This window comes from Vombatus ursinus, unplaced genomic scaffold (assembly GCF_900497805.2).
Source record: "Vombatus ursinus unplaced genomic scaffold, bare-nosed wombat genome assembly UNPS02015255.1, whole genome shotgun sequence".
NCBI classification, from domain to species: Eukaryota; Metazoa; Chordata; class Mammalia; order Diprotodontia; family Vombatidae; genus Vombatus; species Vombatus ursinus.
The window spans coordinates 39,597,450-39,621,058 of NW_020955033.1; the positions used below are offsets into that span (position 1 = coordinate 39,597,450).

General features: G+C 36.0%; 1 protein-coding gene across 2 annotated transcripts in view; it reads left to right on the forward strand.

Moving 5' to 3' along the window:
* LOC114031799 (guanine nucleotide-binding protein G(olf) subunit alpha) overlaps positions 1-23,609 on the forward strand; it is a 375,339-nt gene that overhangs the window by 241,073 nt on the left and 110,657 nt on the right. For both annotated transcript variants that reach the window (XM_027846936.1, XM_027846935.1), the window contains exon 5: positions 3,255-3,352. In XM_027846936.1, coding sequence (XP_027702737.1) covers positions 3,255-3,352 — 98 coding nt within the window. The remainder of the gene's footprint in view (positions 1-3,254; positions 3,353-23,609) is intronic.

Genomic DNA, 23,609 nt, shown 5'->3' on the forward strand with positions numbered 1-23,609 from the left:
AGCCCCTAAAATTTACTTTTGATAAGGAAAGAGTAAATGTAAAGAAAAAAAAAAAGAACAGAGACTGTTCATTCATAGCTACATGGCAGTTATCTCTTCATTGACCTGGAGGCCTTCAACATTTCTTCTTCCTCACTTGAAAACTTCCAGAGAACAGAGAGTTCATATTGAGACTTTTGTATGCAAACTCAGGTTAATCTCAGCAGCCAGTCATGAAGCTTCCATGTAGATATTGCATATGTTCTGAGCACTCAATCTTAAGGGTCCAGTTGCCTCCATTATACAATACGATAGCGCATCCAGAGCATATATTAATACAACAGTTAAATAACTATGAAAAGCCAAATTAGTGGCATAAACAATAATCAGTGTAGACTATAACACCATAAAACCTGCCTTTCATTTTTCCATCTTTTACTTGAGGGGAATATTCTGTAGTGGCTCTATGTTTAAGCAATTTTTCTTTTGCAAACCAGGATCCTAGAAAGCTGTTCCTTTGGGAAGTAGAAAATCTCATTGGCTCTCTAGTAAAAAGAACTAGGTTCAGATCCCACTTCTGCCTCTTGCTAGCTATGTAATCTTGGACAAATCATCTTGTTTCTCTGGGACTCAGTTTCCCTTTCTGTAAAATAAGGAAGTTGATTACGAGATTCCCTGGGGACATTCCACCTTTAAATCTATGAGTCTAAAAGAATCAACTTGAGTACAGGGAAGTAGATATAATAGGTAGCTAGTCCAGGACAATAACAGTTATTCATTGCCCTCAGGGTTTGTATCTTATTTTAGCTCTGCCTATGAACCGAGTATCTGCCATGAGATACTGGCCTGAAAAGGAGTCCAGGAGTAGTGGGAGCAACATGTGACCTCACAACTCAAGAAAAGAGATCATGGAGAACTAGCTTATGTAATTTTAGGCAACATGGCTGAGAGAGGGACTTGGGCCCTCTTGTCAGTTTTGAGCAAGAATTAGAAGAGCCAAAATTTCACCAAAAGGGCACAAAGCAGCTGTTACTTGTATCTCATAAGTGTGCTTCTGGTCCAAGTCTGTGACTGTTACATTCAAAGCTAGGTTATCAAAGTAGATTATGCAAGGGCTGAGACTTCAGCATTATAGAAATATTCCCAGATGTTATCTTTCTCTATCAGAAACTTTGAGTTTAATCCATCATACAGACTAAGCCGGATTGGAATAGCCAAGACCTAAGACAACATTAAGAAGAAGACATTCACCTGGCCAGAGGAGGAGAACTAAAAAAGATCAAATCCATACACATACATATGTATAGAAGACTAGGCTTCCAATGTAAAGCTTTGCTGTGAATCTGAAACCCTTTCCTGTTGCTAACCTTTTCCCCTATGCCAGCTTCCCTTTGGCTTATTAGTAATACCTTCAGGGAGGCAGATGAGGATCTAATTTTGTTTAGATTTCCTAATCTAAAGTTCCTTCTGCCACTTTAAAAAGCCAATCAGAAACATCATTATCATTAGATAATTCTAAAACAAATTATCATCCAAAGTAATACGTCTAAATGATTCAAATTGAAGTTATTTTTTCCTCATAGGCTCTAGATTGATTATATTGTGTGTTTTATCATGCCACAATGTGCATAGCATTACATATATATTTTGTCACCGTAATAATATAGCCTCGATTGCAGATGTTGCTTTTATTTCCCAACTACAACTTTATAACCAGGTGATGGCATAGGCCTGACCACGTCATTGGTCAAAAATCTTCAGAGGCTACTTATTGCCCAGGATAAAATATAAACACATCTTGCCTTTGCAATCAAGTTCCAACATGGCTCTCTAGACTTATTTCCTGTTCCTTCTCCCTTTATGCACTGTGCTTTTTAGCCAGATTTTCCTGTTAGCTGTTTTTTAAATTCAGATTCCATTTCCTTTTTCTGTGGCTTTTCACAAACTACCTCCCCTGCTGTTGACATACACTGTCTTCACTTCTGCCTCTCAGAAGCTTTATCTTCAGGTGTCACTTCCTTATGTGGAGCTTTTCCTGATTGCTTCAGTAGTTATTGCTTTCCCTCTCCTCAAGTTAGCTTGCATTTAGTTATCTGTGTGAATTTCCTATTTTCCAGTAGAATTTAAATTTTTCTAATGCAAAGAATGCTTCATTTTTGTCTTTATATCCCCATTTTCTAGTGTGGAAGGACCTCAATATGCTTCCACATTAACATCCTTCCTGCCTCATAGGGTAGGTGCTTAAATGTTTATTGTTGCTATTAGTGGATGGATTCAAGCTTCCAAGAGTAGATTCTATATATTTTGTTGTACATTATTCACATCTTTAAATATTGTTCATGATTCTATGGTTCTATACTTTTCATTTTTCTCCTAAGGACCTCTAATAATATGAAAATATCTACAAATTGTTTTGCTACTTTAATCACATAATTTTCCCTAATTGCTGAAATATAAATCTAGAGATCCGCCTTTATTCTAAAATTAGGAAAACAATCATTTTGGAGAATGCTTCATTATAATTGCCAATATATTATTCAGTTTCTTAGAAACAATATGGTGCGGTTGAGAAAGGACTGGCCTTGAAGTCAAGAAGACCTGGGCTTTAGGTACTGCCTCTGATTCATACTAGCAGTGTGACCATGGACAAATCACTTAACCTCTGAGAAAATTGCTTGGAGTGACATTAAGGCATAAGGAACAGACCACTTGCTGATGTCCCACAGCATGGCATTGTAGAAAGAGTTTCCACACTCTTAAGTTCCCAAAGTCTGGCTTCTGCCCTACCCAAGCCCCAAATGCAATCATGATTAGTGCTGTGACCACTTGTTCAGAGTGTGCAGATAAATACTAGTTTTGATTCATTTTTGCTACTTTAAAATGGATTAGATAATTCAACATTCTAAGAATTAATATTTTGAATGATTTTTTCTTAGGATTATTTCTTTGCCACCACAGTAATACATTTTCTCTACCTTGTTTGTGACATAACCATGACTAAGATATAAAATGTAAATGACAGGAACTAAAGCAGCACCTGTAATTATAGTATATTTTTTGAACTGCTGAAGTTGAAATGTTAAGTTACTGATTATTGAGAGTCTAAAAGTTGTACCAGTCGCTGTATTTGCAGTAATGAATACCACTAACTTTCCATTTTTCCCCCTTTAAAATTTGTATTTTCTCCTTCAAATTTTTAGAAACAAATATTTTATTGTTAACTTTTTAAAAGATACAAATTACATACTCTCTAATCTGCAACTTCTAATTTTCAGGAATTCTTTGATCATGTAAAAAAGCTTTGGGATGACGAAGGAGTAAAGGCATGCTTCGAGAGGTCAAATGAATACCAACTGATTGACTGTGCACAGTAGTAAGTGTTTGTTTTTGTGAAATTTACATCCAAGAATGTCATCATGTAAAATAGTGATGAAGAATAGTCATATTCTTGATTTATGCTTCCTACTTAATCCTGCTCGTGTTTTTATACATATGCATGGGGAAAAAACAGGTGACCTTTTTATTATGGGAAGCAATAAAAATTTCTTATTTGTTTGGATTGCTGGCTAAAATCCAATAATATCAATATCTACATTGGGGATACAAAGAACAAATTCACTAATTCACATCCTAATTTCATTTATTTTTTAAATTAAGCTGTTTCATCAAAATTTTCATTGTCCTTTACTAAATGATAAAACATTTGATTTTTCATTAAAATACTTGAATTTCAGTGTCTTGCATTTCATAGCAGGGACCCAGACTCAGTCATTTATTTCAATGCTACCTACACTTATAATTAAGGCATAAGGTCTTTCTAAAGAAAACAGAAACATGAAGAGAATTCTGATTCATGAATTTGCTCATTTTTTTTTTATCCCTGATGGAGACATTTGTCCATTCTCTTCTACTGTTACAAATAGAGGTACATTTAATAACAACCAGAAAACAATGTGCTTCAGGAAGTTTTTAAATATGCAAGCTTTCCAAGTATTTTAACTACTTTTATACCAAGAATTTATTTAATTGGTTTTCTTATATAGCTATTTCAATAGCTGCAAATGTAACTTAATTTTCAAGTGCAATAAAAACTAAAACTGACGTAATAACAGAGAGGAGCAGAAGGGCAGATAATCCACAAGTGATTTACACTTTTCTTTGGAATATATTCTCAGGTGTATATTTGAATATGGATTTCACTAATAATCAGGGAATTCACAATACTTCTTACTAAATAATCAAGCCACATTTTGAAGGCCTGATTCTGGAGGACTTGGGGAAACTTCACCATCCTGCTTCCTTACTAAACTCCCACCCAATTTCCTATTCCCTCTATTATGAGAATGAGTAGCATCACCTCTCAGACTGAATAGAACAACCAAGTATAAACTGTCAAACAATAGGAATTTTATAGTCTTCTATGTGTCAGTCAGAGAATGCAAACAAAAATGAAACAGTCTCTGCTCTCAAGGATCTTGTATTCTATCACATAAAACTGAATTGATTACTTATGATAAATGGGAGGAAGTAATCAAGTGTGTTAATCAAATGTATTTTCTATTGTACCAGGTTCAAAAGATGCTTATTTTGTTAAGAGAAACTTTATAAGTAACAATATAACACAAACTTGAAACCAAGTTACAGGGTGAAAAATATCACAATGAAGAGACTTCGCTGTTGTGAAATTTAACTTCATTGTTTTTCTCAGGTGCATTTGATTTGAGACCGAGATAAATCAGTTGTAAAATAGTGCTACTAGGAAACATTATAGCTATCTTTCACTGCACATAATTGGGAAATGTTGCATATGATATTTCCTTTTCACTGAATGATCTTTCCACTATTGTGAGAATGTATTTTAGTTTTAATACTATTTTGTATCAAATATTTTTGAGAAATAATTTGTAAATATAGATCACATTACTATCCATAAAGCAGTGTCTGTATGATTATGAAATGCAAAATCTCCATTGTGTACTTTGAGACAGTTACCAAGGACTTTTCCCCAACCAGATTTTTGTCTGAAAAAGTCAAATGAATAATAAATGCACTGCCTTCAACAAATATTACTTGCAAATAATTTCCTAGCAAAATAACATTGTTTTGCTGAGAAAGGTGAGGCACTGCATGGTATCAACAGGTTACAATAACATGTTTTATCTTATTACTACTTCTATCATTAAGGAAAGCATAATAACAAAGATATAAAAGACTACTGTGCTAAAAATGCTACATCTTTGGATGACTGTGAAAATGAAAGCCTATTTCAGGCCACAGAACATTTTAATTTGTTCCCATTTCCTATCTAAAGAACACAAATAGTAAAAAAAAAAAAAAATACAACCAGCAAGATTTTGTAGCTGTTTTGTAAATCACGACTGATTTTGGACAAGTAGGTTTCATGAGAGCCTTTTTGTAAGCACTTTATAGTTACTAATCTGGATTCAAGGCTCTTCTCAGAGTTATGTCAGATTAATACTCTCTACTCGAGTGCAAAGTAAAACAGAAGCAAGAGGTTGGATGGCTTACCGTTTAATGCCACACAGAGTTAGAAGAGAGGTTGAAATTGAAACTAGTCTTGGTAAACACATCTTTTGCATACTCTGTAACTGTGCTTCCAGGTTAAAAATTTGCAAAGTAATTATTCCAAATCAAACTTGAACTCTGTTCTCCTTTCCCCAGTGTACTTTATTTTGCTCTACCTCTTGCTAAAAGGTTGTTCCTTGAAGTTACTTCCTTGGTACACCCCTAGAGAAACCAGAACTCCTTGAAGTAGCTGCAGTTCTAGTGGGCCTAGAGCCATGAGGTTGGATTTCTGGCACAAGAATACAGTCCTGAGCCACCTTGAAAATAAATATTGAATTACCCGTATGAAATGTGAAAAGGGAAAAAAAAATCAAAGAAAAAATAGTAGTGAAAAAGTCCCTCAAACATACATAAATGTGCCATTTGTCTTCAGTTTTTGAAGGCTCCTTCTTCCCTCCTCCTTATCTCACATCACTCAGATATATTCCCCTACTATTGCTTCCTTCGTACCAATCTTGAATGAAGTGGTGGCCCCTCTCCTTGCCAAGGCAAGCCTTTTTATATACACCTTTCAACCCACTCTGTCACATCTTTAGCTTACTGTCCAACTGGCATCATCATTCCTTCTCTAATCTTTACTGCCTAGTTATCTATTGGTTCCTTCTCTGCTCTCTACGAAGTTCATGTTTCCCCAGTCTTTAAAAACCCTCGTTTATACCATCCCCACTACCTGTTGGCTATTAACACTTGTCATTTTCTCAGCTATACTTCTGGAGAAAACCATCTACACTTGTGCTTCCACCTTCTCTCTTCTCATTCATTTCTAAACCTTCTGCAATCTAGCTTCTGAACTCATTATTTAATTGAAACTGCTTTCTCTGCAGTTGTCAATTATTTCTTAATTGCCAATTCTAATGGCCTTTTCTCAATCTTCATCTTTTTTTCATTTTTTTTTCCTCTTGGTCATCCAGACATAGATGTCTTATAGGCATCTCAAACTCAACAGTTCCAAACCCATAACCTCCTCATGCAAATCCTTCACTTTTTCCAACTTCCATATTATCACCATCATGATCCAGTTCACTCAATCTCACAGCCTCAGTCTCATCCTTTAGCCCTTTACTCTTACTTACCCCACCTATTCAACCTTTTGCATTGATCTTTGCATTGGTTGACCCTCATGCATAATATTCTCTCCCTCCTCATCTCCAACACTTATCTTCTGAAGACTCAGCTTACCTACCTTTTGAGGGAGGCCTTTCCCAAACCCCACTGCTGTTAATGACTTCCCTCCAAGTTTACATTCCATATACTCTCTATATATCTTTTATGTTCACTATTACTTCTATATTGTCTCCTCCATTAAGATGTGAGCTTCTTGAGAATAGAGACAAAGTTTTGCCTTCCTTTCTTTCCTCAGATATTTTCTGTGCCATTTCCTGTCATGTACTAAGCATTACTTTTTGATTAATTGATAGATATTTGTTTCTAATTTAAGTCTCAGAATATAGGTTGTAAGTAAATGCAAAATTTGAAAATGAACAATCCAAAACAAATTTCATAGCAATTTGTATTGATTTCATATTTTATTCAAAATGAATCTATGATCCCAGTGTGGTTATTCTCTCTAACAGTAAAGATCACAAACCACACATACCTACCTATCTTGGGTGACTCTTGCTCATGTCCTCTCATTTAGTATCCTATCAACTGTAAAATACGTTTATGCATTGTATCTTTATGTTTTTAATTGAATTTTTTCAAGGTTAATACACATTAATAAGGTTGAGGAAAATCATTAGCAAAATCAAGCTACTCTTACCTACCCATTTTGGGGGTGGCCTTGATCCTATCAGCAAATCTCATGGTGAGATAGTCATTGTAACCACAAGAAGAATAAAGGAAATTTGAAGCTCTCCCTATGTAATCACAAGAAGATTAAGAGAAATTTTAAGTAGTATATAGGTCACTTCCAGATTTTGCCCTATTCCTATAATTCATTCCCTTCTCATATCCCCTATTCAGAACACTTATCTTCAGTGATGATGATGATGATAAATCATATTTATATAGTATTTTAATATTTATTTGTTTTATTTATATTTATTATAAATACTTTATATTTATAATATTTATAAATAAATATTATATTTATTACTTATATATTCTGTATATACAGATAGCTCTTGCATTAGGCAAATTCAACTTTATGTAAAAAATTCTGAAACACACCTGTGTTAACTTTACTGTACAGTACTGTGTGCTCTCTCTCCACTTTTACCCCTCAGTTTGACATTCAGTGACCTCCCACCCTACCCCCAAAAAAACCCCTTTTAGGAAAACCTTCCAAGTGAAAGCAGAAGATTGGAGGCTCAGAGAGACCACTGCCACCAGATGGGGGCTTTGCTTGAAACCTCCTTCTCCAAAAGAGAGGAGACCTTTCCCCTGCTCCATCCGCCTGCCCACCCATGTGTTTGTCTTCAGTTCATCAGCAGTTGGGTACCACATGTCTTTCCTCAGCTTGCATGTTACCCATCCTCTCCCGTCTGTGTTCATGTCTGATTCCCACATGTCTTCTGGCCAGGCCTCCAAGTGGCTAGCCGCAGCCCCTTGCATGTTCCTACTCCTCCTGCTCTCACTTCTCTGTCCTAGCTCCCATGTGTCCTTGAACTCTGCCAGCCACCTTCCTCCATGGCACATGCTTTCCTCTCTTCCTCCTTCCCTCCTTTCCCCACATCCACTGGCAAATTCCCATTAAGTAAAAAGTGTTTTTCTTAGAGTTCTGCAGAAAGGTCTACTTATGGAAAGCAAGAACTGTCTGTAATCTAATTTAGTCTAACAACAGATAAGCTCTATTTGTACTATCCCCAATGACAAGGGCAAAATAGTTGCCAAAATCAGTGGTTAGGAATGTAGAAAGAGACCTAGAATAATGTGTTCTCTCTGAAGCTAAGAGAAAAGAGATGGGAGAAATGGTGCAGTTAGTAGTGTCATAAGGTAACAGGAAAGTGAGGAGAATTTTGTCTAAACCACTGAATTTCATGGCTAGTAGATCATTTAGGATCTTTGAGAAAGTGGTTTCAGAAAATTAGAAGGAGCCAATTTACCAAGAATAAAAAACAGAGCATGTAGTAAGAAAGGGCAGCTGGGTAGTACAGTGGATAGAGTGCCAAGCCTGGAGTCAGAAAAATTCAATTTCGTGAGTTCAAATCTAGCTTCAGACACTAGCTGTGTGACCCTGGGCAAATCACTTAACCCCTTCTTTGCCTCAGTTTCTTCATATGTAAAAAATGAGCTGGAGAAAGAAATGGCAAACAATTCCAATATCTTTGCCAAGAAAACCCCAAATGGGGCCATGAAGAGTCAGACATGACTGAATAATAACAGTGAGAAAGTAAAGACATTGGACAACTTTTTCAAAAGTTGAATAGTTAAAGGAAATAGAAAAAGGAAACTGTACCTAGATGAACTTCCTTTCTGAGTTTAAGCAACTGCTCTCTTAGGTTTGGGGAGACCTAAGAATATTTGTTGAAGGATAAGAATTCATCAAAGAGGAGATATTGAAGTTGTATAAGAGGGAGGACATTGCTAGAGAGAAAGAGGTCAAAGGTTCAGGTTGAAGGGTTAATGATGCTAAATTTTTTTGAGAAATGGAGAAGAGGTGACAAAGTTCAAGTCTGATCTTTTCTATGATCTAGGAGAATGAATACCTTTAGGAAATTTAGAGTATCATTAATGTTAAGTAAAAAGAAGAAAGGATTTGGAACAGTTATTGGGGGAAATGAGATCAGGAATTAATAATGGCGTAGTAGAATTGTTACACAATAGTGATGTCCCGGGTGAGATTCTGTGCCATGAATGTGTAGTAGAGCAAATTTTATTATTTTAATTATTTTTCTCATTGATGATCAGCACCTCTGGAGCAATAACAAAGAAATTGAGTAGTGGAAATTTCCCAGAGTTGAAGATTTTCAAATAGATAGTGACAAAAAACCAGAAAGGTGGAGGGTTCTGTTTAGTAGCCAAAAAAAACCCAAGCAAATAAAAACATGAAAGTAGTAGATCATAGAGTCAATGCTGGCAAGCAAAAAGCATTTATTAAGTGCTTGTTGTGTACCAAACACTATGCTAGGCATTGAAGATACAAATTAAAAGAAAAAGACAGTCTAATTCTAATGGAAAAAATAACACACAGAAAGAAGCAGAAAAGTGATAGGGGAGGGGAAGAAGTTATCCATACCAGGAGCATGGTGTCCAAGTCTAAAAACTCAGAAGCAGAGTTGGGAAAGGAATTAAAATTGACTTGCCTGGACCCCTCCCCAAATGGAAGCACTAGGAGGAATTCACCAATGGAAAAAGAGTGCCAGCATAGCAGAGGGATGTTCCAGGTTGAGACAACAGCTGTACTTGATGGCAGAGTCTGTGAAGCCAGAAACAGAACTAGGAGAAGAATAAATGCCAGGTGTGGAAGCATTTATATGAAGGCAGAGTGAGAGAGATCACTTGGGAGAGTAGGCTTAGAGAGCATAGATAGTAAGCTAGAAGGTTTTACTTAGACTGTAGCCAGTCATTCGGAAAACTTCTACATAGATAATGTCCCCTGTTCCCAGTTTCATTATCAATATCATTTTATTTATGAGGGTATTGATAATGAAATTGAGTACAGGGAAAATGACCTGTGTAAGGAATACTAATTTTGAATTGGTAAGTAGAACCAGAAATACAACTTAAGAATAAATTACATAATTGCTCACATAGCATGGGGGTTGGGGGGAGAGAAGGTAGGAGGAAGGAGAGAAGGAGTAAACCGTAGGGTTTTTTGTAATGGTTGGCTAGAGAAGGGCTCCTTTTATAAATTTGTTATTGGAACTCCTAAATATAAATTTATTTCAGTGATCCTACATGTGGTGACTCCCCTTCCAGGTCTCAATTGCTTAAGCTACAAGGAGTTGGGAGGGCAGGAGAAGGAGTGGTAATCAGCAGCCAGTTAAAAGTGGTGCATCAAAAGACAGAGTGATAGGCACTGACCATGCTTAACATGGGGACGCATACTTCTCCACAGAGCCTTTTCTGATTGTGCCATTTGGAAATTATCCTTCCTCCTTGGAATTCTCATAGCACTTTGTATCTTGCACACATTCAAATTCTGAACATATCTTCTCTATCTTACTAAATTATTAGATTCTTTAGGACAAGAAGCATGTGTTATTCTTCTTTGCATCTTGTCTCAGCAGTTGGCATAAGTCCTTGCACATCATAAGTCCCTCAGTAAATGTCTGTTGAGTCCAGTGGAATGGAATGAGATTAAATTATTATGCCTCTTACAAACACCAAAAAAAAAGCTATAATTTGTGTCCTCCTCTTTTCCAGTCTAGCACTAACATTCCTTGTTTTCCTTTTATGAAAATTGATCTCTTGATATAACAAAACAAATGTATATTGTAACATACATGCATGTGTATGCATATTTTTACAGATACACATTTAGAAACACCAGATAGGTACTTCAACCTTTCTTTTCGCATTCTAATCTTATAACCTCTTTGCTTCTTCTTGATCCATTCTTCCTTTAAATTACACTTCCATGTTCTATTCATGTTCCATTTATTCCTGCCATACCTCCCTCACCCTTTCTATCTTCCCTTTATGGAGGATTAAACAAGCTGTTACACGGAAAGAGTTTTGCACACCTAGAAGCACTGCATAAATAATATGAATAACATAAAATTGTTAATAATAATATTGGTGTGGGTTGTCATTTCTCATTAGAGTGTGAGCTCCTTGATGGCAGGTACTGTCTTGCTAGTTATATTTGTATCATCATCACTTAGTACAATGCCTGGCATGTAGTAAGCATTTAATAAATGCTTTATCATCATCATTGTTATTTACTTCTTCAAAGCTGTCACCTTCTTTAAAAGCACAGGCCATAGATCTACTCTGAAGACCTAAGCTATTTTTCTGTAGCAACGTATTGTTCATTCATTGGGTGGCAGGAATAACAAAGCATTAAGACATGAGCTGGCAAAGGAAACAAAAGAGGAATGAGGCTTAGGTGGACTGGAAGGGAGTGGGAGATGATGGATGTTACGTTGTGTGGGCTGTGCAAAGAGCAGAATCTTGAACTTTTTGTAATAAGGAGAAAGCCAAGAAAGTTTTTAACTAGCAGATTTGTGGACAGAAAAGTAGAAGATGTTAGTGTAAATGGGTAATTTTTAGTTGGACTGGAAAAGAGGAAATGTGAGTAATGAAGGCAAAGTCCTATGCCAATATAAATTTGTATTGTGGCCATGGGGAGGGAAAGGTTACATTTTAAAGCTGTCTCCAGTTTGGAGAAAGAAGCAGCAGAATATAGCAAAATGAAAGAAGATGGGTATTGATTTAGGAGTGTTGTCAGACTCAAATAGAAACCTATCCCTGAAGGCCACATATTAACAGGAAACCACAAATTAACATTACCTATGTTATATTGCATTTTTATTTCTTTTGCTAAATATTTCTTAATTACATTTTAATCTGGTTCAGGCTGCACTCAGGAGTTTTATACTGGTAGTGATGGGAAATCCTGAAAAAAAATGAGGGCAACTTGGAAAACAGTAAGCTACTGTTAACCTAAGCATTAGTTTAATGGAATGAAACAGACAGGTTTCAGTATTCATGGTGTCAGAAAGAGAGTTGGGGTGGAAATACCTGATATGTACAAAGAGCACCTTAACTGTTTACCTGATATGCTACACTATTCCCTACTGCTTTAAGAGACAATATATAAAAGAATCGTAAAGGATAGGGTTGCTTTGACTTGAATTGCTTCATTCCCCCCTAAAAATAGGGGAAACTGGGTCAGCTAGGTGTCTCAGTGGATAGAGCACCAGCCCTGGATTCAGGAGGACCTGAGTTCAAATCCGGCCTCCGATACATAACACTTACTAGCTGTTTGATCCTGGGCAAGTCACTTAACCCCATTGCCCAGCCCCACCCCAAAAAATAGGGGAAACCAAAAAATATTAGTTTTCAGACTTATTTAAGATCATTTCACACTGGCCAGAGGAAATGAGTAAGGGACCTGCCTTGTAGCTTTATCATGAACACAGTGCTGGACAGGGAAATATTTCTGGGCAAGAAGATAGCTAGTGTTTCATTAAAACTGCCTGCACATCTTTCTTTCCATACTGATCATTGCCTTCCTAAGTTGTCATCTGAAGGAATAGGGAATCAAGCTTAGAAGCTAAAAGAAAACAGAAAGGTTATACAGTTCACATCTCCCTAATTTGCAGATAAAGAAATTGAAGCCCAGAGGAATTTAAGCGAGTAGCACAAGAGTCTCATGGTTGGTTAGAGTTAGACACAGGACCAGAATCTAGGCCTCTCGACTTCCAGTCAACTCTGCTAAATCCAGTTGTGTGTGTGTGTGTGTGTGTGTCTGGGTGTCTGTGTGTGTGTGTCTGTGTGTGTGTGTGCGTGTGTGTGAGTGCCTCACTATTAAACTCACCTTTCCAAGTCTAGGCCCTCCCAGTTTCTGAAATATTTGGATAAAGTAAGGAGTGAGTCAGAAGAGGTGCACAGATACAGATGGTTTTGATAAGAGCTGTCCCAAGATATTCTGTTTTTTTACTGAGACTTGTGCCATAGATTTCAGAGTACTTGAGGAGTAATGCCTGAGATTCAAATAGTTTTGGTGGGAGCTGTCTGAAACTTTTCTGTTATTTATTTACGGGCTTTTTCAGTGCATTTCAGAGCACTACAAGAGTTATTGATTGAGCTATTGAAGGGGAAAAGAAAAGAGCAAAGCTGAAAGAGTCCAGCAGTGTCACAGATTAGATGATTTAGTTCAGTAGACCGGAAAAAAAAAAAGGAGAAAAAGAAACCCTTGGTTCCAATTCCATTTCTCCTAGTTCCTTCAGCTTGCTTTCATTTTTACCTCTAAATCCAAATCTTTATCACATTCAGATCACTGGAATCTATTTACAAGAAGGGGAAAAAAGAAGAATAATCTTGGTTTGGTCTGAAAGGTTCAGTTTTATCAACCATGGAATTGGTTGTATTTTAAGATTCATTGCTCCCAAATTGGTCATTGTTAACAAGACTGGAGGGAAAATTGTATTAACAAAAGGTGAAATTCTGAAGTAGATAGTTTATATTGAGAATTTCTTCTTCCCTCCTCCTCCTTTTTACATCCTCTGGGGACCCTTTTCATAGCCTCTGTCCCCCATCCAAGAAATGTTGGCGCCATATTCCCTAATCTCTTAAAAGTTGCTTGTCCTAGATCTCAACATTTTAGGGTATCTGAGACTTCCAAAGTGATATTGATACCCCATAGGTAATTTAACAAATGAATGGGCATGGACTCTCCTTTACCTCCCAGGTTAATAGTGACCTGGAGATATGTCCCCCAATTCTGCACCCCAACATAGAAGTATGGTGCTAATGGTCGAAGATTCAGACCTAGATGACTGGAGATGGCTTGTATTGAGACTAATCAGGGGCCTGGGAGCACAACTCATATCTTATCACAGGCCTAATCACTATAGGCCAGCACTAATTAGATAATTTGTACAATCTTCCCACCCATTAAAGAACAAAGAAAGTTAGAAATAAAATTATATTTTCTTTTTCTTCCCTTCTATTCATTTCTTTTCTTGACCTCAGCTGTAAGGGGGAAAAGAAGGGTAGGGAACTAGCATTTATTTACTATTTACCATATATCAGGCATTGTGCTAGGTGCTTTATAAATATTATCTAATTTAATCCTCACAGGAACCCAAAAAGTTGGGTCCTGTTATCATCCCTATTTTGCAGTTGAGGAAATTGAGGCAGACAGAGGTTAAATGACTTACAAAAAGTCACACAGCTAGTCAGTGTCCGAGACTAGATTTGAACTCAGGTTTTCCTGATTAAAGGCCCAGCACTTGTTCCATTGTACCACCTAGCTATATATCATCCATTTATATTTGTCCCCTAATTGAATAGCACCTATCAGAGTTTTCAGTATAAAGGTTATGATTATCTAAGACACATAGCTCAGCTATGCCAACTGCCAGCCATCAATGCCAGTCCTAGTTTATTTGACTAATTATATCACATGATTACCCAGATTGTAGAGAATTCTGACTTCAAAAAATCCAAATTAATACTTTTTTTTATTTTTAAAAACTCTCCTCAGTAAGTAAAGAAGAGCTCAGTGCTGTGTATCAAATGAGTTATAAATCAAATTTTGAGTCTTAGAAACATGTTGAGTAAGTTTTCGACATTATCATTCAAAAAAATCATTCAGTAATTTGTGTAGCTGAAGGATAAAGAGGAGAGATTAGGACAAAGAGTTAGGGATCCTTGTTAGTGATCCATGAATTAAAGCTGCAGTTTCTAGCAGGGAAAGCCTTTAGCTTTGATTTGTCCCCTCTCTCCTGTGTTTTGAATATAATCTACATAGTTGACATATTAGTGTATGACAGAAAACTTGGGATAGATGAAAAACCATGACCAAGCTGGATTTTCCCCTTGAGTTCTGACAGCTTGACTTGTAACAGAAAAAAGACTTAAACTATTTCCCCTCACAACTAAAATCATACAACAAGTCTGTGTTCCCCACTGAGAATATTTCACAGCTACAAACTATTTTTAAGAAACACAGTAAATTCTTAAACATCTATGAAAACTTCTCTTCCAAAACCAATAGATGGCTTTTTACTCTAATTCTCAGGTTGTTGGATTTTGACTCAATTTTTGTATCGCTGCTTAATAATAATCTTTTTTCTCTTTGAGCAACTGTTTCGGGAGGTTTCTGATGTCAAATGTGTACTACACACAGATATGCATATCAAATGCATTTCATAGTTATATTGCAACAGCGTATTATTGCAGATAATTAATTGTGATCATCAATATGTTTGCTGTTCAGTAATTTTCAGTCATGTCCAACTCTTCATGATTCCATTTGGGATAATAGATAATGGAGTTGTTTGCCATTTCCTTTTTCAGTTCATTTACAAACGAGGAAACTGAGGCAAACGACATTAAGTGACTTGCCTAGGGTCATACAGCTAGTGTCCGAGGCCGCACTTGAATTAAGGTCTTCCTGACTCCAAGCCTGGTGCCCCATCCGCTGTGCCACCTTGCTGCCCAATCATGATTATAGCATATCCTAGAATTAGGAAAAATTGGATACAACTTTTTCCTCTCATTCTCCACAGTATCTAAATGGTCTTTAACTTATCTAGTAATGTGACTATAACTGAATAAATATTTCCTATAATCTGATCTTTCTATTCTAAATTATGACATTGATATATTCTTGGATCACCTGTATCCCTATTTGGGTATCTGTCCTTTGTAAGTTACTGCTCTATTTCCTTTGTTAATTGGAGGCATTGCTCTCAAAGAATTGCCCTAGTGACTAACCTTTATTGAAATGAAAATGAACAGTGTGGAGAGGAGGCAGTGGAGTGTGGTAGAGAGAACACAAGGTTTGAAGTCAGACATGGTTACCTCCATGGCCCTGGAAAGTTAATTAAATTCTTTGAGACTTAGCTCTGACAGTAAAATGAAGGAATTGGATGAGGTGACCTTTAAGGTCTCTTTCAGTGCTAAATTCACCATTCTCTGAATACTATATATGTATTTATATGTGTGTATATTCACAACTATACAAAGAAAAATGCACACAAATGAGCAATTAAGAAAATAAAAACCTCTGGCCCTAGCATTTAATTGATGCCCTAAATAACTTACTTTGTCTTAAAGATGTTGTCTTCAGTTTATTTAATTTTACCATTAATAAGGGGCAGCTAGATGGAAAGTGGATAGAGTACTGGGCCTGGAGTCAGGAAGACATCTTTCTGAGTTCAAATGTGACCTCAGATATTACTAGCTATGTGATCCTAGGCAAGTCACTTAAACTTCTTTGCCCCAGTTTCCTCATTTATTAAACGAGCTGCAGAAGGAAATGGCAAACCACACTAGTATCTTTGCCAGGAAAACTTCAAATGGGTCATGAAGAGTCAGACATGACTGAAAAACAACTGCACAGCAACCATTAACATTAAAATTACCCAACGGCATAAGTTCGAGACATTTAATTAAAATACATCAGAGAAAAACAACAATGATCAACCTGTGTGAAAACCGATTTTTTTTAACCATTTTAAAGAGCTATTTCATATACTGTATCTTGAAGGTTAGTAGACTCTGACTTTGCCAACCCATAGCACATAGTAGATTTCATAAATAAGCATCCAGTGTAGAAAATAGCATCACCCCTCAATCACTAGAAAATTGAATTCAAGAATGGTCATATTGTACTTATCCAAATGACGTAAATATTTTCATAGTGCATAGGGGAGGTGGTCTCCATCATCTATTGGACTCAGAGATTCAGGACTTTATAGACTTTTGTCAGGATCTTGATTTCGCACATGAACAACTAAGTGGCAAAAACAGGACCAAGAATACGTATGATCAATATTCCAGAGGCTCTTGGCTGCTATATACCCTTGTACTACCTGTAGCCTCTGAATGGTCTTAGGATAACTTTCTTACTTTGTTAAATCCTGAAACACATAAGCTATGAGGTAAATATTATTTCCCGATTTTTTAAATCTGAAGAAACTTAAGTGTGGATCAAATTCATCTAACATAGATAAAAATTAAGACTGGTGGCGAAATTAGCCAGATATCTTAATGGTTGGTTTTTGGTAGTATCTTATAGAGGGATTTTTCTGGCCTATCTCCATTTTAGGATTTCATGGGAAACATGAATTGTTCACATGTAAAAATATGTGTCCATGTATAAAACAGACTTTGTGTAATGCATTAGATATAGCAGCCCTGAAAAGTGTTGTATAGATCTTATGCAATCACCTAGATAGCATGATTTTAAAGATTAGGAAAGGACCTTCTTTCCCCTAAAAAAATGCTACCTTTCATCCTGGAAGTTTCCTAATAAGAAAGTTACCCATGGATTTTATCTCTTAAGATGTGAAAAAAGAGGAAAACTCTTAAGGTGTTATTTGTCTTCACTTCAGTGTAAATTTGTTTTGCTTTACTTCCTAAGGGCAGGTTTTGATAGGAAAAGAATTTAAAAATGTGTGGGGCTTATAAGTGGGTTAGGATGCTCTCAGAGTTATTTCACAATTTTGCCTAGGATTTGGCTTGGGTAAGCTCCATTTGTATCTGTAGTTTATCTGAACTTTTGTAAGTTGGTGTAATTCATCATAGTGTTCCATATTACTTAAGGAAAATTTTAAAGCATTGACTTTAGTTACTTTTGACAACAGCAGGGGCTGAAATTAGGTGGTTTTTTTTTTTTTTCAGCTGAACAGGTATAGCCCATTACATGCTAGCCCCACAGTGCACCAGCAGTTCTTATAATCCCTGACCTAGAGAGACCACCTTGGAGAAAAATGGCGTAATCCAGTCTTCTGGTCCTCAGTCTAAGGTGTTTCTGATGAGGCTGCCAAGAAGAGTGTTAGTTGTGTTTGTGATTTATGACAGCACAAAAAAAGTTCTGTATATCCATGTGAAAGCACTGTGGAATACTTATTTCCATGTTGGTTTAGCTGCCCCTTAAAAATAAATTGATGGTTTGAGAGGAAAGTGAATTGGCTCTGTAACCCTTCACTTACATCAGAGATTTACTCTGTAATTTATGAATTTTACATGAAGTCTAGTTTCATAGCATACATTAAATATTTCAACATTTTGATCCTTAGCTATTGAAATTCACATATGCTACCAAAGTATGAGACATCAAATTGAGATGAAGACTGTTTTAATTCCCCAATCTTCTGGTACTCCTCTCCCAATCACCTTGTATCTAATTCATGTGTATGTTGGTGTATATATGTGTATGTATACACACACACACATCTGTGGTGTTGTTGTTTAGTCTTAAAGTCATGTCCAATTTTTTGTGACCCCAATTAGGATTTTCTTGGCAAAGATACTAGAGCGGTTTGCCATTACCTTCTCCAGCTCATTTTATAGATGAGGAAACAACAGGGTTGTTTCACACAGCTAGTGAGTGTCTGAAGCCAGATTTGAAATAAGGTCCTCCTGACTGCAAGGCCCAGCACTCTATCCACTGCACCACCCAGCTGGCCCAAACTTTTCATTGTGAACAATTTTAACAATTTCTTTAACTTCCTAAATAATTATTTTTAATACTACTAACTAGGACACTGAAAGGTATGGACATACATATGGATTATAAATCTATATAATTGCTATATGTATGTATTTATATAATAATGTAAAGGCAAACCTCATCCTACATTTTATTTAAAACAAAGCCAGTCTGATAAGAGAGGTATCTAATTAATAAAGAACATAAATATTTTTTGCAATGTGCAGTTGAAACTGTACATAAATACCAAAGAGAATTAAGCTAAGTACATGTTCAGAACCGTTTGAAATTAGCTAGGGAAGACTTCCTGGGAGAGATTAACTTTGCTTTGGGAAATAGACATAAGCTGGAGAAGAACTAGAAGAGTATATCAGGCTGTTAAGAAGAGCATGCTTCGAAAAAAAAAGTCTGTAAAATTTCATTGGTCTAAAATGCCTTTTTGTTGTTGTTGTTCATTCAGTGATGTCCTACACTTTGTGACCCCTTGTGGGTTTTTCTTGGCAAAGATACTGGAATGGTTTGCCATTTCCTTCTCCAGCTCATTTTACAGGTGAGGACACTAGGTAAACAGGGTTAAGTGAGTTGCTCAGGGTCACACAGCTAGTAAGTGTCTGAGGTCAAATTTGAACTCAGGTTTTCCTGAATTCAGAATAGGCACTCTATGAACTGTACCTCCTAGCTGACCCAAACTGCTTTTAGTTATGAACAATTTTAATAATTTCTTTAACTTTCTAAGTAATTTTTGTTCATTTTTTCTAGGGGGGGAAATAATACTAACTAAGACACTGAAAAGTATACTAACAGTAGATACAGAGCTTGTAATAAACTCAAGATGACTTGACTTCACTTCCCACCTTTAACACATACTGTCTGTATGACCCTAGTTAAGGCACTTTATCTTTCAATATAGTATCCCAGACATTCTCTCCAAGACTCTAAGTTGCAGAGAAAAAAGTTGATTGGCACCAGTAGAAGAAATTCCACCTTAGTTAATTCTATTCACTGGTAAAATTATTATCCCATCAAATGACAATAATTCACATGCACGTAGCATGTTAAGTTTTACAAGATTTTGTCTCCATTCCCACCCTTTGAGACAGGTAGTGGTACAAGGATTTTGATGCCTCTTTTTTATGTCAGGAAACTGAAGCTCAGAAGGCATCATATGTCCTGTCACTGGTCTAGTAAATGTTGGAGCCAGGATTTTAATATCCTTGTCTTCTGATTCCTGTTCCAGCACTCCCACTCCGCCACGTTTCCTCTATACTATAGAAGTTGCTCTGCAAGTATACAGTGTCCAAACTGATAAATACCTGTAATGTGTTGAGTATTGCACTGAAGTACAGAAAACCTAGGTTCTAGTCACCATTTGACCCCTAGTAAGTCATTTACTTGCTTCAGACCTTAGTTGCTAGTTCAGCTTTCCTAGCTGCAAAATCAGGAATACTAAATGATCTTCGTCAAGCCTCCTGAAAATTTAAGTTTGTTAAAATAGTATTCTGGTTTAAACATTAGCTTGAGGATAAATTTAATATGACTTTGAATGCCTAAATACCCACGAAGAATGAAATATGTAGCTAAAAGAGAAAGTAGAGATATTCCATCCCAGGAACCAGACTCAACAGGACTGAGGTTAGTTAAAAAGCATACTTTATAATTAGGGCAATTAAAGCATGAAATGAGTTTGCCTCAGGAGATAGATATTTCACCATTACTAGAAGTGTTTGAGCAGAGGCTGGGCTTGTTAGGGATTTTGTAGAGAGGATTCATGCTTCAGGTAGGGGGTTGAACTACTCAACATTTAAGATTATTTTCAAATACAAGAATATATAGTTCTGTGACTTTTAAAATATATACACATGTATGTAATTACATATGAGATGAGATTCTTTCACACTTACTGAAAAACAGTAATGCAGCCTTCATTAGCAGGATAAACTTCCTTTACGTGGACAGTTTTTCGAATTATATCTTTGGGACCTGTCCTTGGGAACAGACAGGATATAAAATTTAATTAAATAAAAATGTTGATTATCATTCAGTCAGTAAATAATGTCAGGTAGGCATATTTTATGAGCACCAAAAAGATTTATTCAGCCCCTAGTTTTATTTAAAGATCTTCTTTCATTTCTGTGATATTACTCTTCATGATACATAAAAATTCAAGTAGTACTGCCATGATCACTATTTCCTTCTTCCTTTTCCTCAAGATTCCTCATCCCATTTCCACACCATCCATCTACTATGAAGAAAACAAACAGTTTTCTTTTGGGTCTGAGCGTATAAGGACAGACAAATTTTCTAAAAGTAAGAATTTATTTTATTAAGAAGCAAATTTTGCTTTCCAGTTTTAGAACCAAACTCTCTTTTATCAGTTTGTTTGGAAAGTAATGGCTGCACCAGTGGAACACAAGCTCTGGCAGAACCTACCAAGCTGGAAAAGTTTCCAGTGCTGAGCCCTTGGTCATGGTTGTTGTATGATGTCCAGCCCAACTCAGTTCATAGAGATTCATCTCCAAGTTAGTTATAGAATGATGAATTTTTTGGCCTCAGTATCTCTCAGAGATCATCTTAGTAAGGTATAGAAGGGATATATCCGTGTCCATAGAAAGAATATTCACGCCAACAAAACATATCCTTGAGGTACAGAAGCATAGAATCAATAGTTTAAAATATTAGCATTTTTCTTAGTGGTCGCAAAGGGAGATAGGGAAAGGATTAACATTAGTGAAATGTAAAGGATGGGATTCTCTTTGGAATAATTTAACAATGAATGATAGAAGATAAGTTTAACATTCTAACTTGGGATGTAAAGAGCAAGGGAGTAGAAGTATTTATCAATGAGTGATAGACTAGTTAGAATTCTTTTAAAATAAAAGAACATTTGTAACTATGAAAGTGTTACTAATAGTAAAGTATTTATTATATAAGCACCTGAAACAAAGCTAATTATTTTGCCATTTTTACATGCTTTGCAAAAAAAAATCATTTATTGTCCATTTTCTCTCTGAGGCACACAGGGACAAGAAGTAGCAGTGTTGGAATTCAAACCCTGGTCCTCTGATTCCAAACCTAGTGCTCTTTCCACCATGTTACTGCCTCCTCTTTCCACCTAGATAGGGAGACAATTTAAACACTTGAACATAAGTGGAAAAACAGTGTCCTAGATGAACCTAATGTAGTCAGCAAAATGTGCCACCAATAAATCTTGTCAGTTTTCATAGCTTCTGCCACTGTATTCCCTACTGCCCCACCCTCTGCCTCCAAGTAATAGAGTATTATACTGTTGTCAGAGTAGAATCATCTCAAATGGGTTTAGTTTTCACTTCATCATCAATACATTCATCAATACACTTCATCGTTGTTTCTTAAAATATGATTTAGAAAAAGATTTAATAATTTAAATCCTTAAATTGTCTTCTGCTAGCTAAAATATTTGATTTACTTCTTAAAAAATGTCTTTCCTTAAAATTCTCAGTTTTCCCCTTTCTTAGACTACCAAGAATAAATAGGATGAGTATGAATGTCATCAAATCAACAAGCATTTATTGAACTCATATTCCATGCCAGACACTGTGTAAAGAATGTAGTGTGTGAAGGAGAATAAGGTGTAAGAAGACTGGAAAGGTAGGAAGGGGCCAGATTATAAAGAGCTTTAAATGCTAAAGAACTCTATATTTAATCCTGGTGGTAGTAGGGAGCTACTGGGGCTTAATGTGTAACAGGGTGGCATGATCAAACCTATATTCAGAAAATTACCTATGCAGCTGAGTGGACAATGTTGTCAACAGAGTGAGACTTGAGGCAAGGAGACAGACCATTTAGAAGGCTATTATAGTAGTCCATTTGGAAGTTAATGAGGGCCTTACTAGGTTTCTGGTTGCGTGAGTGGAAAGAAGGGCACATAAAGGGGAGATACTGTGAAACAACATATAACTAATAGTCACTTTTCACAAGTTTTATTCTTTACTAGGACTCGAAAAGAAACTAAAGAGTATTGCATGTGTTAATCTTGCCATCTTCTTTTAAAATGTAAAGGCTGGCTTGCATAAAAAGTTTTAAATCTTTTTTTAAATAATGGAAAGTGGAAAATAGAGGTTATTTGAAGTTTAGGTGGTTGTTTATCCATTTGTAAAGTTGAAAGGAAGTGAGTAGATGAACTTGCTGTCACTTTACCTAAAATGTATCCACTTGTCACTTTTTGATATTAAGCACAAGCAGAGAAATGGGGATAAAAGTCATTATAAATGTCTGTACTGTATATATCTGTACTATTTTTCACTTGTACAATTTGCAATGTAATGTACCTGCTTCACTCTTTGTTCACTGCCACCACTCCATCATCCTCTCAGATATATATCTTTGTTTATATGCACTAGGCACAATATGTAGTCTTTATTATGTGAAAAATATTACAACTATTCTTTTGTATCCCCTTCTATTTGTATTCAATATAAAAAGTCAGAAATGGATATATTTTAGATGAAATAACAAAATCTCCTACTTACCTATTTAATAATTAAATAAATATAAATCTCTAAACTCTGACCAACTTCTATATTCCATTCTTCATTATTTTAAAAGATTCTAGAATTCTGATACAAAACAGGACACATGTATATACATATATATTTGATATGTACTGGTGATTCTGTGAGTATAGGGAAATGAAACTCCCTCCAAGGATACAGATTGACAACTGAAAATAATAGTTTTTTTTAAAATATATATATATATGTTTTTATTTATTTTTAGTTTTAAACATTTACTTCTATAAGATTTGGAGTTCTAAATTTTCTCTCCCTCTCTTCCCTCACCCCTCCCAAAGATGGTGTGTAATCTGATATAGGCTATATAGGTACAGTCATATTAAACTTATTTCCGTATTAGTCATGCTGTAAAGAAGTATTAGAATCAAAGGGAAAAACCATGAGAAAGAAGAAGCGAGAGAGAGAGAGAGAGAGAGAGAGAGAGAGAGAGAGAGAGA